This window comes from Natrix helvetica (genome assembly GCF_964273705.1).
Source record: "Natrix helvetica genome assembly, chromosome: 1".
NCBI lineage: Eukaryota > Metazoa > Chordata > Lepidosauria > Squamata > Natricidae > Natrix > Natrix helvetica.
Genome location: NC_138548.1, coordinates 360,026,643 through 360,043,605, shown reverse-complemented (window position 1 = coordinate 360,043,605; position 16,963 = coordinate 360,026,643). Strand labels below are relative to the sequence as shown.

The window sequence follows — 16,963 nt, the reverse complement described above, 5'->3', positions numbered from 1 at the left end:
TTTAAAAAAAAAAGAGTTTCTTTGTGAACATCTTGAAAAGTTCCCGCTTAGCTTAATAGCCCAGTTTTAGTTACACACAATATCACAAACACACAGACACTGGAAGAAGCTTCGGAGCAGGTGGTCCAGGCTGGAAAGGGAGATTAGAGGGGTGGGGTGAAGGGAGAAGAAGAGGCGGAGGCCAAGGGGCGGGGCTGAAAGGCGAGGGGCGGAGCCCGAGGGGATAATATTACCCGCCCCACCGCCTCCCCCCTCCCTTGCTGGACATCCTATTCCTGCCTCGTGTTCCGTTTCTTCCTTGGAGGGTCGGCGCTGGATCCCCCCGGGAGAGGCTCCTGGATCCCTCTCAGGTAAGGCTGTTCTCCCTCCAGTCCGCCCCTCCAGCCAGGAGATCTCCTGACCCCCAGGAGGGAGGGAGCTGCAGATTCCGCTCTTCGGCTCGCAGGCTTTTCCTCGGGGAGATCCGGCTCCGGCGTTGCCTGCAGGGAGCGGATCCCTCCCTTCTCTCCAGGGGGGCAAAGGGGGCTCCGTCCCTCGGCTGCATCTGCCCCTTCCTCTCCCGGGCAAGGCTCCCTGGGGGGATCCGGGAAAGAGCTTTGGAAGAGGTTGTTTTCAGAAGATCTCTCTCTGTGATCCGTCGGAGCACGAGGTCTCTTGAGCATGCATATCTCGGAAGGTCCGTTGCAGAAACGGAGCTTTGAAGCATTTCTGGAGATTCGTAGTGTGCTATTAAGAAGCCCCTACCTCTTTAAAACGGGGAGGGGAGAGTTTGGGGAAAAGGAAAGGTTTAAATTCACCGAATTGAGCTCAGGTTGTCTTAGCCCACCCGAGATCCTCTTTTTTCTGCTCCAAAAGGCGAGCAAAGGAAAGCAATGGCTTTTATGCGAATGTTTACCTTGCTTCACATTTCAAAAGCTGTGTGGAGTCTGTCAAAAGCGATATTTTCCTTTTATTTATCTATTTTTGCCCCGAGGAGGCTGTGATGGAGCAGCCCCCTTCTAGACGAATGTTTTACCAAGGAGAAAACCTAAGGAAGTTTTTTTTTTAAAGTTTTTATTTTTAGACAAACATAAAACAAACAGACATAAACACACACAAAATAAAAATCCTTCTCCAATTACTTGCAGTGTGTCGATTGGTTACAAAACTTTTATGTTTTCTCATAATAGTCTTCACTTGCAATTTACATAAAGACCAGTGGTGGGTTTCAAATTTTTTTAGAAACTCTTCTGTAGGTGTGGCCTGCTTTGTGGGAGTGGCTTGCCAGCCATGTGACTGGGTGGGCATGGCCAACTTGTAAATTGTGGTGAAACTCACTTAACAACGCTCTTGCTTAGCAACGAAAATGTTGGCTCAGAAACTCTGGCATTTGAAGCACGCAAGTCTTAAAGCTGTCAAGTTACAAGACCCTTGCACCCCTAACCCTTTAGAAAAAAAAACCCGCAGGGGTGTTCAAAGTTGACAGCTTTAAGACTTGTGGACTTCAACTCCCAGAATTCCTCCTCTAGCTCTTCATCTTGATGTGCGGACAGGTGGGGGGAGGGAGCTGGAACCAGTTCTAAATGGCACTATAGGGGAGGTTAGAACTGGCAGGAACCCACCCCCAATAAAGGCTCATATCATCATTCTAATATATATGTATACAATTGTTAGAGTTATTAAACATTCATTTGACCATAGCTATTATTGCATCCTTTTTATATAAAATATTCTAAATTTAAGATAAATTTATATTATGGCATTTATATCATCCTGAAATCATCCAATAGTATTACAACTTCATATTCTATTTTATGTAGAATTATTTATCTTTTATAGCAAAGATTTTAAACATCCTCTCCATGGTCATCACCTACAATTTATATAAAATTTCATATTATCAATCTAGTGTATATATATATGCATTATTATCATTATTAATCATTTATTTAGCTATATTATTACTTTATTTTATACATAATACTCTAAATTTAATTAAGTTTAACTTAATTTTTATTCTAACATTTCATTTCATCATCCTGTCTCCTTCCAGTAGTAGTGCAGTCCTATATCTCTTGCCATTTGTGGTATTTGTATTCTAATTGTTTTCTGGATAAGTCTTATGTGAACTTCTCTTGGCACCTTGTTGTTCCTTGCGTATCTTGTAAAGACTTGAAACCCTCCATCCATTCCTTCCATCCGCTTGCCTTTAGTTATCACCGGTGCTTCTGCCAGAATTTCTCTCATTGTTTCTGCTTTTTCTTCTTCCATGTTTTGAGGTTTGAGATAGGGTTCCAGTTTGCTAACCTCTCCTTTCAACATTCCACTCCTGTCATTTCCAACTACGCTCGATTTGCTGTCAATGTCAACAGTTTTGTTATCACTTTGTTCATATTTTTCTTCAATTTTTTGAACTCTATCCTCAAATTTCATCATCGTTTTTTAAATATTCTCAACTCTTCCCTCTATTTTTTCTGTTGTTTGTTCTATGTTCTCCATCCTCTTTTCAATGTTTTTTATACTTATTTATACTTTTTGAATTTCAACCATAATCATTTACAATGTTAATTCTTTTTCTTCTTCATGTTGCGCCATTCTTCCAGGTTATAAACACTGCCACTAAAACATCCAAAGCTTTTTTGTTAAGTTTCAAACAAGTTTTCAAACAACAGATGGATTGGGAACTGGCTGACCAACCGCACTCAACGTGTAGTTCTCAATGGAACTGCATCTACATGGAGGGAAGTATGCAGTGGAGTACCCCAAGGCTCTGTTTTAGGCCCAGTACTCTTCAACATCTTCATCAATGATTTGGATGAGGGAATAAATGGGGAACTCATCAAATTTGCAGATGATACCAAGCTGGCAGGAATAGCCAACACTCCAGAAGATAGGCTTAAGATACAGAAGGATCTTGACAAACTTGAACATTGGGCACTATCTAATAAAATGAAATTCAATGGTGAAAAGAGTAAGGTTCTACATTTAGGCAACAAAAACGGAATGCACAGGTACAGTATAGGTGATACCATACTCAGTAGTAGTAACTGTGAAAGGGATCTTGGAGTCCTAGTGGACAACCATTTAAATATGAGCCAGCAGTGTGCAGCAGCTGCCAAAAAAGCCAACACAGTTCTAGGCTGCATCAACAGAGGGATAGAATCAAGATCACGTGAAGTGTTAATACCACTTTATAATGCCTTGGTAAGGCCACACTTGGAATACTGCATTCAGTTCTGGTCGCCACGATGTAAAAAAGATGTGGAGACTCTAGAAAGAGTGCAGAGAAGAGCAACAAAGATGATTAGGGGCCTGGAGTCTAAAACATATGAAGAACGGTTGCAGGAACTGGGTATGTTTAGCTTAAGAGAAAGAAGGACTAGGGGAGACATGATAGCATTATTCCAATATCTCAGAGGTTGCCACAAAGAAGAGGGAGTCAAACTATTCTCCAAAGCACCTGAGGGTAGAACAAGAAGCAATGGGTGGAAACTAATCAAGGAGAGAAGCAATTTAGAACTGAGGAGGAATTTCCTGACAGTGAGAACAATTAATCAGTGGAACAGCTTGCCTCCAGAAGTTGTGAATGCCCCAACACTGGAAGTCTTTAAGAAGATGTTGGATAGCTATTTGTCTGAAACGGTATAGGGTTTCCTGCCTAGGCAGGGGGTTGGACTAGAAGACCTCCAAGGTCCCTTCCAACTCTACTATTGTATTGTATAAGTTCACTATAATCTTTCAAGTCAAGGTTTTCTCTTCACTCCAGTCCAGCTATTGATAGTACTCCAGAAGAGCACCCGCATAAACAATCTGTACTCTTCTCACTATCCCTTTCAATAAGCAAAATCAGAAGCCTTGAAGTATTAGATGAGTCAGATGTTCAAAGGAAATAAAAAAAATGTTTCCAAGCCTCCAGCCTCTAGATGGCAGTGTTGCTTCTTTTTCCTCTGCCTCTACCCCTGTCTTTAAATTCCAAACTTAAGAGAGAGAAAAAGTGCTTAAAAGCAAACAATCCAGTCACTCATTGCATGAGAAGGTAAGAGCGACAGTGGTGGATGGAAACTTGCTCCATATTCCTGAGCGGGAGTGAAGCGGACCTGTACTTGCCTCCTCTTCCGGCCCTTGTGGTGCCGCGTACACCTCGCTTCACTCAGGGAAACACGTGATTTTCTCTCTGCCCCGAGAAACTGGCTTGCCCCAGCTGCTGCTGCCGCTCTCAATGCCTCTGAATGTCAGCGTTCCAAATATCATGCAGAATTAAATCAGAGTCCAAGGCAAAACTATCCTTAAAGTTCCAATTTAATAAGTCAGACATGTTGGCACATCTGTGGAATCCCAAATCTGAAAACTTCCTGGGATTCCACCCAGTTGAAAGTTCATGATCTTATCCCCGCACCCATAAATCCATCACATGGTCCAATCTTCTTCTTCCATGCTGGCATCTCCACCCTGCTGGTTCCGGTCAGATGCAGAGGTGTGGAGACAAAAGATGACCTTGGGCTTCTAGGAAGGAATGACAACAACACATTCCACAATTATACTCCTTTCTATTCCCCCCTTCCAACTACTACACTAATGAAACAGTACAGCGAAATAATAGAAAGTGTGGCAGGCCAAAGATCCTAAAAGGAACATAACTACAGGCCTGACACCGTGGTCTGCTGGCTGCACTTACAGCATCTTATGCAGGATGCTTAAATTTAGCATGCTTGACAATGGGGAAAATGGCGTTCCCTCCTCCTCCTGGAGCCCATTATGACGCAGCGCATTGGCTACAGCTGGGCGATCAAGTCGCGCATCTACCTGAGTGACAAAGATGTGCGGACAGCATCAAGTGCCCGTGAGATGAGAGACAAGTACAGGGGCACTTTCTTCCTGCTGTGGAATATGGAGTGAATTTCCATCCCCACCATCGCCCTTCTCAGGCCACGCAAAGTGTGACTGGGAGGGGAGGATGAGGGGCGGGGTCAGCCAGCCAAAAGGGAGTCACATCAGGGGGAGGAAAAAGCTTCATTTATCTGGGAACCTGAAATGACTCTTGATTTAAAATATACAGGTGAAACTCAAAAAATTAGAATATTGTGCAAAAGTTCATTTATTCCAGTAATGCAACTTAAAAGGTGAAACTGATATATGAGATAGACACATTACATGCAAAGCAAGATAGTTCAAGCCATGATTTGTCATAACTGTGATGATTATGGCTTACAGCTCATGAAAACCCCAAATCCACAATCTCAGAAAATTAGAATATTGTGAAAAGGTACAATTTTCTAGGCTCAAAAGTGTCCCACTCTAATCAGCTAATTAAGCCATAACACCTGCAAAGGGTTCCTGAGCCTTTAAATGGTCTCTCAGTCTGGTTCAGTAGGAATCACAATCATGGGAAAGACTGCTGACCTGACAGTTGTGCAGAAAACCATCATTGACACCCTCCATAAGGAGGGAAAGCCTCAAAAGGTAATTGCAAAAGAGGTTGGGTGTTCCCAAAGTGCTGTATCAAAGCACATTAATAGAAAGTTATGTGGAAGGGAAAAGTGTGGAAGAAAAAGATGCACAAGCAGCAGGGATGACCGCAGCCTGGAGAGGATTGTCAGGAAAAGGCCATTCAAAAGTGTTGGGGACTTTCACAAGGAGTGGACTGAGGCTGGAGTCAGTGCATCACCAGGGCCGGATTTAGATGAAAAGAGGCCCTAGGCTATTCCACTTATGGGGCCCTTTCACCTCCCATTTTTAAGTTTGTAAATTATATGAGAGATAATAAAATACATTATTACTGTGATATATATATATCAATATATTAAATGAAACATGTTGTAATTGGTACTAACCTTTATAAAAAATGTGGCATGGATAATAAATAAAAATAAAAGGCCCCTCTTGATCTTGAAGCCTAGTTAGCCTATAGGAAAATCCGGCCCTGGCCACAACACACAGACGGATCCTGGACATGGGCTTCAAATGTCGTATTCCTCTTGTCAAGCCGCTCCTGAACAACAAACAATATCAGAAGCATCTTACCTGGGCTAAAGAAAAACAGACCTGGTCTGTTGCTCAGTGGTCCAAAGTCCTCTTTTTTGATGAGAGCAACTTTTGCATCTCATTTGGAAAACAAGGACCCAGAATATGGAGGAAGAATGGAGAGGCACACATTGCAAGATGCTTGAAGACCAGAGTGAAGTTTCCATAGTCTGTGTTGATTTGGGGGAGTCATGTCATCTGCTGGTGTTGGTCCACTGTGCTTCATTAAGTCCAGGGTCAATGCAACCGTCTACCAGGAGATTTTGGAGCACTTCATGCTTCCTTCCGCAGACGAGCTTTATGGGGATGCTGACTTTGCTTTCCAGCAGGACTTGGCACCTGCCCACACTGCCAAAAGCACCAAAACCTGGTTCAATGACCGTGGGATTACTGTGCTTGATTGGCCAGCAAACTCGCCTGACCTGAACCCCATAGAGAATCTATGGGGCATTGCCAAGAGAAAGATGAGAGACACGAGACCGAACAATGCAGAAGAGCTGAAGGCCGCTATTGAAGCCTCCTGGTCTTCCATAACACCTCAGCAGTGCCACAGGCTGATAGCTTCCATGCCACACCGCATTGAGGCAGTAATTGCTGCAAAAGGGGCCCAAACCAAGTACTGAGTACATATGAATGCTTATACTTTTCAGAGGTCCAATATTGTTCTATGTACAATCCTTGTTTTATTGATTGCATGTAATATTCTAATTTTCTGAGATTGTGGATTTGGGGTTTTCATGAGCTGTAAGCCATAATCCTTACAATTATGACAAATCAGAGCTTGAACTACCTTGCTTTTCATGTAATGAGTCTATCTCATATGTTAGTTTCACCTTTTAAGTTGCATTACTGAAATAGATGAACTTTTGCACGATATTCTAATTTTTCGAAGTTTCACCCGTATGGTAAAAAGCACTGAAAGAAGAAGAAAGAATATCATCCAAAAACACAAACCCCACCCCTTGCCTGTTTTTGAAATGGTTCAAGAGGGAACACACATACGAGAGGGAGGGAAGGAGGGAACCAGAGGGAGGGAAAGAGACAGAGAGATGAGACAGAGAAAGGGGAGGAAAAAAAGAGAGAAATTAGAAAATGATGGAGGGAGAGAATGAGAGAGGAAAAAGAGAAACAAAAGAGAGAAAAGCAGAAGGGAGAGAGGGCTAGGGACACAGAAATGAGAGCTGGAAGGAGAGTAAGAGGGAAACGAGAGAGAGAGAGAGGGGGGGGAGGGAGAGGAAAAAGAAACAAGTGAGAGAGAGAAGCAGGGGAGAGAGAGGGCTAGGCATGGTGGGTGTGGGTGTGTCATGTGACTGGGTGGGAGTGACGTTGAGTTGGCCACACCCACCCAGTGTTTTGCTTTCGGCGGGAGACGGGTCCAAATGGCTCTTTGAGTGAATTGGGCGGGACCAATTTAGTAGGCCATTAAACAATACATTGAATTAAACTTTTCTTTGTTTTGCTCCGGTGGGAGTTTTGTTTGCTTTCGTTTCCATGTTGCTCTTTTGGTTCACTTTTCTTTTTACTAGATGGTTCTTTTAAGTTGTTTAGAAGGCCTCCGCGCAGCCTGTTTTTGCCCCCCTCCCCCGCCTCCCGATGGTGGGTGGGTGGGGCTGCCTAGCGGTCCCACACGGGCTGGATTAATGACATGTACTGAGGACCCTGGGCAGAGGGTGGGATTGGAGGACCTTCATGGTCCCTAAGGCTGAGATGTGTTTTCTGACAAGGAAATATTATTCTCTCTTTCTCTTTCTTTCTAACAGCGGATAGAAAATCAGAGCGAGGCAGGAGTTGCCAAAAAGGATGGAGGGTGGGAAATTCCCGCATCCCCCGTCAGACACAAGCAGCACTCCAAGCAACCCAAGAACCCATGAACGCCCAGAGGGCGGGAAATCCTTCCCTCTCTGGTTCCTGGTTTTTACCCACCAGACGGTCCATGTGGGAAGCGGATCCAGTCAAACTTTGGAGAAAGTGGAATCCTCCTCTGGGAAAGAAGCCAAAGGTCTCAGAAGCCCCCCAGAAACAAACCCTTATAAATGTGAGGAATGTGACTTATGCTTTAGTCAAAACTCTCACCTTTTTAAACATCAGAAAATCCACACTGGAGAGAAACCTTATCAGTGTCTGGAATGCGGGAAGTTTTTCCGTGAAAAATCCACTCTCATAAAGCACGAGAGGATCCACACGGGGGAGAAACCTTTCAAGTGTTGGGAATGTGGGAAGAGCTTTTGTCATGAGTCAAGTCTTAGCGTCCATAAGAAGATTCATTTGGGAATCAAGTCTTACAAATGCTTTGATTGTGGAAAACGTTTCACCTTGCGTGTGTCTCTTTACAATCATGAGAAAAGACACAAAGGGGAGAAAAACGAAAAGTGCCTCGAATGCGGGAAATGTTTTACCTTGAAGTCAAGCTTGGTGCAACATCAGAGACGTCACACTGGAGAGAGACCCTATGAATGCCCAGAATGTGAGAGAAGATTTGTGGATCCTTCTGAGTTCCGGATACACCAGAGGAGGCACAAAGGAGAAAAACCCTATGAATGTGGGGAGTGTGAGAAGAGTTTCCTTACACGAACAGAGATCAGGAATCATGAGACAATCCACACGGGACAGAAGCCATTCAAATGTGGGGAGTGTGGGAAATGCTTTTCCCTAAAGCATCACCTTGGAGCCCATCAGAGGGTCCACACAGGAGAGAAGCCCTACAAATGCGAAGAATGTGGGAAATCATTTGCTCGTAAGGGAGCCCTTTGGATACATCATAAAATCCACACAGGGGAGAAGCCATATCAATGCAAGGAATGTGGGAAATTTTATAGTACCACCGCAGCCCTTGGAACTCACGTGAAAATTCACACGGGGGAAAAAAACTTCAAATGTTTAGAATGCGGCAAAGCGTTTATTCAGTCAGGCTCCCTTATACGTCACAGCCGAATCCATACGGGAGAGAAGCCCTATAAATGCTCGGAGTGTAATGAAGGTTTTTCTCAGAAAGTTACCCTTTTGAAGCATCAGAGAATCCACACCGCAGGATAACCACATAAATGGCGAGTGTGCAAAATGTTTTGCACAGCCTTCACGCACAACAGAATTCACACAAGGGAGTGGCCTCACAAGTGTGTGGAGTGTGACAAAACATTTCAACTAGAAATCCCAGCTAAAAATGCATCAGAAAGTCCATAGCAGAGAGAAAATCCCTTCAGTTGTGAAGAATGCGGCAAACTTTTTTTTTTCAAAAGTCACACCTTCCAGTTCCGCAGAAACTTAACAATGACAGGATGGAAATGCTACAAATATTTGGAGCAGGCACACATTTTTCCTACAGAAGCAACCTCAAATATCCGAGTACACAATGAGGCAAAAGGGTGCGACTGTTGGGAGTGAAAACTTGTTTTGCTCACAAAGCAGCAATAGGAACTTCCCAGAGAGATTACACAAGAGTTATCAGTGTGTGGGGACTATATATAATGTTTTGCAGAGTACAGGAAATCTTTGACTTATGACCACAAGTGGGAATCTTCCAGTCGTTAAATCACCCAGATACTTTTGTTATTTTTTTAAACTAGCCCTTTGTTGATCAATAAGGAGTACAGAAGATTTAAAGAGGAGAAAATGGGGTGAGGTGTAGAAGGAAGATGTAGGTGGCTGTTTATTTAGTCACAAAGTGATGGTGGTATTGAATGTGCTTGCTGAGGATGAAGATGGAAAGTTTTTTTTCTTGCTATTCTCTTTTTTGGAGGGATTCATTTCTTTTGTTCCATTGTCTTTTTCATATATTTGCACACAGATATTTGTATTCTTTCTGTGCATATAATCCTTAATAAAAGTATTGTTCAAAACGATCAAGAGGGCCCTTTTCAGGAGATGGACTGGGAGGGGCCACAACAGACAAGATGGCTATGCAGTCAAAGTGGGGGGAGGAAGTGGCTCTCGGACCTCCACTGGATCAGGAAATGGGGTGCAGGGAGGAGGAATAACACATCAAGGAGTCCAGGGACCATCGTTCCCAGCAGCTTCTTAGAGGAAGGAGCCACACTTCTCAGAGGAGGGGCAGGGAACATGAGAAAAAGGCTACAGGATGATGCCCCCTAGAAGAGAAATGGGGAACTGTCTGTTCCAGAGGGATCCACCCTTTGTAGGGGGCTGGAGGGGGGAGGAAAATGAGGGGAAGGGGAGGCACTTCCTGATGGACTGCTTCCTCCTTCCCAGGGTAGAAAAGGGCAGGCAGATGCTCAACTGGTCCAGAACTCCTCCTAGTGCTCTGAAGGGACCCTTGGATAATGGTGGGGCCTTGGGTGTGTGTGTGTGTGTGTCACAATAAGGATATCTACACCCAGCCTCCTGGGTTCTCCCAGTCCTTCAACCCCCACCTATCCTGGATACCCCGAACGTTTCTCCTACTGGCATGAAGAAGGGGGCTTCTTCATTCCAGGACCGGAGGGTAGTGTGGGTTTCCTTTTCGCCCCCCCCCATGACTCTCAACCGGAATCTTTCTCTGATTGGAGGGGTGGACTAGATGCCCCCTTAAGGTCTTTTAAGGCCCCCTTCAGTCCAGGTTGTGTCTGCCGAGATTTCGAAAGGGGAAAGTGGAGCCAGGGGTCTGTATGGAGAGCCTCCATCCTCCAGGTCATGGTTGTCCCTAAGATGCTTTTAGGTTGTCCTAAAAGGAAACTGGACTTTCTTGGGTTTTTTCCGCTGAAAACGTTTCCCTCCTCATCCCAGAAGCTTCTCCAGTTCTGACTGAGTGGCGGAGGATGGAAGGATTGATATTCCTTGCAGTCATTTGGTGCTGAATCAGGGTGTGGAGCCTTCCTGAGGCTGCTGAAAGGACCCTGTTGTAGATTGGAGGTGGGGGGGGGACCTTTCCACCCCCCTCTGTTGTGGGAGGGCTGCTGATTTTGGCAAAGATGGCCGCTTTGGCCCCTCTCTCCATCCAGGGCTCCTCTCTGTCCAGAAGGCGGACGTAGCTGTCCCAGAAAGAGCCTCCCAGGTCTTTTCAGGTGCAGACAGACTCTCCTCCTGATGGGCATCTCCTTTGAGACACAAGATAGATCCTTCCTTTCTCCCCCTCCCAATCAGTCAGCTGAAGAAGATTCTTAGATGAGAAGCGAAACATTTTCAAGGATTTTTTTTCCTTCTGACTCAGTTGGTGTGTGTGTGTGTGGAGCCCCCAGCAGTGGTCAGTCCAGAGCCAGGATAACAGGACGGGGGGAGGCAGAGAGACGCTGGGGTCCCCAGAAACCCCTCCCTGCAGCCCTGTTTCTGCCTGCATTGGCTGGTTAAATTCCCTGTCTCAGCATCAGCTCCTGGAGAGATAAAACATTCCCTCCTTCACTCTAGAGCCTAGAATGAAGGAGCCCCCAGGGACGCCCCACAAGGAGAGATGCCCCTTCAGCACCAAGGACCCTACTCTATGCCTGTGGGACAGACCCTCCCTCCAGAAGTTGTTTCTTGCTGCAACAGCCCTGGATGATAGATGAGGAATGAGCGGCGAAGGTTCTCCCCTTGGGGAGCCAGCTGGTCCTGGGTTCAAATATTGATGCTGCTCTGGCCTGGCCCAGGTCCTGCTTTGAGCAAGAGTCCTGCAGAGCCAGTGTCTGGATGATGTGAGAAGGGGACTCCCAGATTCCCTGGTTATACCCAACTTTTCTTCTCCCCGCAACTTGTCCTCCTATCAGCATTTCCATGGGGTTCATTCCTCTGTCTCCTACAGCCCCCGAAGGCCATCTCAAAGGGAGGGTGTCCAGGGCCTCTCAACAAAGGAAGTTTGGGGGAGCCAATTCAGGGGAGCAACCCCCCCCTCATATGCTTCTCCCTCAATTTCCACTTCCCATCCAGTTTCGGATTCGGCAATGGGGCATTATAGGGGGGGGGGATGTTCTGGGTCTCCTCCTCAAATTAAGAAACTCTCCCAAGAAGGGAATTGAAGCTCAATTTCACACACCTTAAAAAAATAGAGATTCAGAAGAAAAACTGAAGTTGCAAAAACACTTTTGCCAAAAAAAAAGCATCTTTTTCGATGCAGAAAACTTTGTGGCTCAATCTCTATTTCGGGGTCCGGAAGGTCCCACCATCACCCTGCCACGGGTGGCGGGGGGGGGGAGATGCCTTATCCACATCGGGGCCTTTCCGCCACCCCTGTCCACCTCGGCCACAACAAGGGAATGTGGGGGGGGGGGGACGACTCCCTCTTCGTCCTGCGGGAGCGGGATTGCAAAAAGCAAGGGGGCGGAGACCACGAGGAGATCGAGATTCCTGCAGGATCCCGCCTCTCTTATCCTCGACCCCTTTTCCCACTACGGAGATCCCAGCCTCTTTCTCACCCCCCCTCTCCTCCCCCAGGAGCAGCGAGGGCCCCTCTCCTCCCACAGACGAGCCCCCTCCTTACCGTGGTCTCCTTTCCCCCTTCGCCTCCTTTAGAGCCAATGGATGCTGCCCCACAAGCCCCCTGAAAGAGAGGGGCGAAAGACGCAGATGCTCCCAGCCCCAGAGGCCGCATCGGTGGCTCTGGTTTGGGTGCGGAGGGAGCGTTCTCCTTGAACTTGGGAATTGGGAGTAGCCGGGAAAGCGAAAGGACCAATGGGAATTCTCCCTTCTGTAGCGTCATCAGTCTCTAGTCAGAGTCTCATGTGCTCACACGCTGGAGGAGAGTTTTCAGTCTTGGGGAGGGGGCGCAGCTCAAAGGGGGCGTTCGTTGCAGACCCAGAGGAGAGCGTGGACTTCTTTTTGCCCTCCCCACCGATCCGGCGTGGAGTGGGGCTGCAGTGGAGGAAAAAAGAGGAGGCGCAGCGGCCCCAAAGCTTCCGAAGACTTGGGGGTCTCTGAGAGGACTGAACGGGGAGTCCTTGGGCACCTTAAAACACACACGCGCGCACGCACACACAGAGAGTGTAAAATTTCCCGCATGGGAGAGTCCTTCCCTTAATCATGTGGGGTGGCTGACACCCCCGCCCCTCCCGAATTCCCCCACCCAACATCCCACTCCCCTGGGAAATCCTCCGCTGGGCTCTCTCGGGAAAGGCTCAGCTTCGCTTCCCGGGAGAAACAACCGAGTTCCTTTCCTGAAACACGTGTCTCTGTGGCTCAGAACGTCTGGAGGGAGCGGCTCCTCCAGATTTCCCGCCCCTCAACCCCAAACGTAAAGGAATCTCCCTCTTACTGTGGTTCAGGATCCCATTTTTTTTCTTGCAAAAGAGACCCGAATGAAGATCCCGGAATAAAGTTTGGCCGTTTCTCCTTCCCTTTCTTCGGATACCCTCGACCACTTCTTGCTTTCTTCTTAAAGGCGGGACATAAATCAATATATTTTAAAAAAAACCTCTACTCTGCAGAGGCCTAGCAGGGTTTCCGGGTCTCTTTCCCCTCTCAGCTGCTGAGCTGCCATGCTTGTATTGCTCCCATGGGAACAAGCATGAGATCTGGGCTGCTCCCCCAAACTCTCCTCTTTCCTGTCCTGGGGGCTGTGGGGATTTGGAGATGACCCACCCAAAGAGCCTGAGGCTCTGCAGAAGACCCACCCAGGCTCAGGGTCTTCAGAGACCCCCACCCAATCTAAATTCTCATGATGTAACATCTCCACCAGTGGCCAGTGCAGATCACTGTAAGAGGTGAAGCTACTTGAATGAAAAGCTCCTGGGAGGAAAATTAAAGATTCATTATCCAGTTAGAGGGAAACATCCATAAAGTATTTTAGCAGGTAGAACAAAAGTGAACTCTATATTGCTGTCAATTCCTTTGGCCACTTTGAAGGGACTTCCACAATAGAAAAACAGGGAACAAGGCAGCTCCTACACAAGGACCCTGGAGCAGGAGGGGCAGCCTGTACATTCCGATGTACAGAGAGGGGCACTCTTCCCATGGTCAGAGGAACCCTCGACACAGAGACCTCTCGGAGGATCTGAGGAGGTTTCGTGGTCCTAACTGGGAGGCGATATTGGAAGGGAGGGGCAAGGAGAGGTGGAGCCTAAGGGGCGGGGCTTCAAGGCGGGAGCGGAGCCCGAGAGGAGAGCAGAAGCCCCTCCCCTCGGCTGGATCTCCACTTCCCTCCGTGTGTCCCGCTTCGCTCGGCGACGATCTGCGCTGGATCCATCGGGGGAGATTCCTGAATTCCGCTCGTGGCAGGTAGGGCTGTTCTCCCTCCAGTCAGGAGATCCTATCACCTCCAGGAGGAAGGGAGTTGCGGGTCCCGCTCTTCGGTTTGCAGGGTTTTCCTCGGGGAGATCCGGCTCTGGCGTTGCCTGCAGGGAGCGGATCCCTCCCTTCCCTCCAGGGAGACAAAGGGGGCTCCATCCACGCCTGGATCTGTCCCCTCCTCGCCAGGTTTAGGCTCCCCGGGGGGCTCCGGGTGGATCCGGGAAGGAGCTTTGGGGAGGTCGCTTTCAGAAGGTCCCTTTATGGTCGGTCAGAGCACGAGGTCTCTGAGGAATCCTATCCAGCACGTGCACGTGGAAAAATGGACCTTTAAAACCTTTGTTGAGACTAATCCCATTGCAATAGGAAGTGGGAGGGTTTGGGAGGGAAAAAAAGTTTAAATAGAATTGAGTCACTCTTTCTTCCTTCTCAATATAAAAAACGAACAATGAAATCCTTTGCTTTTTCACTGATGATTACTTTGCTTCTGATTTTAAAAGCTGGGTAGAGTCAGTAAATACCAGTATTTTCCTCCTCCTTCCCTGAAGGGGCTATGAAGAGGCAGCCCCTTTTTGGTGGATTTTATACCAAGCACAAATTCTAAGGAAGTTCTGAGGCTGGTCTTGTAAAGCAGGTAACAGAATAAACTGATGAACCCATCAGATCACTTAATATCCGCAAACAGGAGTTTGGGATTATGATTGTTCAGACCTGACCCCTCATTTACCGACTGCTTCACTGAATGACCAAGATTCCAATCTCAATTGTAGCCATAAGTTGGGGACTAACTACATTCAGGGCTTCCTTTTCGCTGTGTCAAGGGGCAAAAACCAAGGAGGAAAAGATAAGAGTCAAGGAACAGCAGAAGAGTTTGCCTCCTAGGCATGTGGGCTGACAAAAATAATTGGAGACTTTGTCTCGGGTGTCCTGGGGACCCATGTCCTATTTTGGAGGAGGAGGCGAGACTGGAAGACCTTCAAGGTCTCCTCCAAATGTATGTTTTTGTGATTCTCTGTGTTTCTCAACAGAAAATACAACTCCTGTATTCTTCTTTCCAGCAGGAAAACAACTGTGCCCAAAGATCTACCCACAAGATACTATCTGCTATCAGTAGTTAGTAGAAATTCGGCACAAGCCGCCTCCACCAGAAAGCATGGAGGATGGGAAACTCTGGGATCTCCCATCAGAGACAAGCAGTACACCAAAAGATCACAAGATAACCCATGAATGCTCAGATTGTGGGAAATCCTTTAGTCTCCAGTCCCTCCTTTCGATCCACAGGAAAGTCCATGTGGGAAATGGATCCAGTCAAGGTTTGGAGGAAGAGAAATCCTTATCTGTAAAAGAAGCCAAAGTTCTCAGAAGCCCCCCAAGAGTAAAACCTTATAAATGTGAGACATGTGACTTATGCTTTGGTCAAAAGTCAAACCTTCGTGCACATCAGAAAATCCACACTGGAGACAAACCTCATCAATGTCAGGAATGTGGGAATTTTTTCCGTCAAAAAGCCCATCTCAGAGTCCACGAGAGGATTCACACAGGGGAGAAACCTTACAAGTGTTGGGAATGCAGGAAGAGCTATTCTCACAAGTCAGCTCTTCAGCGCCATAAGAAGATTCACTTGGGAATAAAGTCTTACAAATGTTTTGAGTGTGGGAATTGTTTCACCCGGAGTACATCTCTTCAAAGTCATTTGAAAATACACACAGGGGAGAAAAATGAAAAATGCCTCGAATGTGGGAAATGTTTTACCTCGAAATCAAACCTGCTGCGACATCAGAGACTCCACACTGGAGAGAGACCCTATGAATGCCCAGAATGTGAGAGACGATTTGTGGATTCTTCTGTACTTCAGACACACCAGAAGAGGCACAAGGGGGAGAAACCCTATCAATGTGGGGAGTGTGGGAAACAGTTTCTTACTCAAGGAGAGATCCAGGTTCATCAGAGAATCCACACGGGGGAGAAGCCGTACAAGTGTGGGAAGTGTGGGAAATGCTTCTCCACAAAACAACACCTTGGAAGGCATCAGAGCATCCACACAACAGAGAAGCCATACAGATGCGGAGAATGTGGCAAAGATTTTGCTGATAAGGACGGACTTTGGAGACATCATAAAATTCACACAGGGGAGAAGCCATATCAATGCAACGAATGTGGAAGTTTTTATATTTCCATATCAGCTCTTAAAAGTCATGTGAAGATCCACACGGGGGAAAAAAACTACAAATGTTTAGACTGTGGGAGAGCATTTGCTCAGTCATCTTCCCTTAGAGTTCACAGCCGTATCCATACAGGAGAGAAACCCCACAAATGCTCAGAGTGTGATAAGTGTTTTTCACGGAAAGATTCTCTTGTGATGCATCAACGAATCCACACTGGGGGGGAAAAAGTCTGCAATGTGGGAAATGTTTTGCCCAGCCTTCAGAACTTTGCAGAAATCAGACAGGAGACTGGCATCACAAGTGTGGAAGATTCATTTGGGAATAAAGTCTTACAAATGTTTTGAATGTGGAAAATGTTTCACCCTGAGTTCACCTCTTCAGAGTCATTGAAAAACACACACAGGGGAGAAAAATGAAAGTGCCATGAATGTGGGAAATGTTTTATCCAAAAATCAAACCTGCGGCAACATCAGAGACGTCATAGCGGAGAGAGACCCTATGAATGCCCAGAATGTGAGAGATGATTTGGGGATGCTTGTGGGAAATGTTTTTCCCAACCTTCAGAACTTCGCAGAAATCAGACAGGAGACTGGCATTACAAGTGTGCAGAGTGTGAGAAACCTTTTTATTGTAAATCAGAACTAAAAATGTACCAGAAAGTCCATAGCAGA

The 16,963-nt window shown here is 46.6% G+C and overlaps 2 protein-coding genes across 2 annotated transcripts in view; both read left to right on the top strand.

Annotated features, from left to right (window-relative positions):
- Positions 1 to 16,636, top strand: part of LOC309384231 (uncharacterized protein) — a gene marked incomplete at its 3' end in the record, with an annotated part of 28,799 nt that extends 12,163 nt beyond the window's left edge. The window contains exon 3 of the mRNA XM_081937472.1: positions 15,186 to 16,636. Coding sequence (XP_081793598.1) covers positions 15,281 to 16,636 — 1,356 coding nt within the window. The 5' untranslated portion in view covers positions 15,186 to 15,280. The remainder of the gene's footprint in view (positions 1 to 15,185) is intronic.
- On the top strand, positions 227 to 9,034 carry LOC309398327 (uncharacterized protein). The gene is made up of 2 exons (XM_081965113.1): positions 227 to 350; positions 7,761 to 9,034. Exon 2 carries the CDS (start codon positions 7,801 to 7,803, stop codon positions 9,031 to 9,033), a length of 1,233 nt encoding a protein of 410 aa, XP_081821239.1. The 5' UTR covers positions 227 to 350; positions 7,761 to 7,800; the 3' UTR covers position 9,034.
- Positions 16,637 to 16,963: the final 327 nt, after the last annotated feature.

Coding starts and splice junctions, on each gene's coding strand:
- LOC309398327 (XM_081965113.1), top strand. CDS start 7,801: ATGGAGGGTGGGAAATTCCCGCATCCCCCGTCAGACACAAGCAGCACT.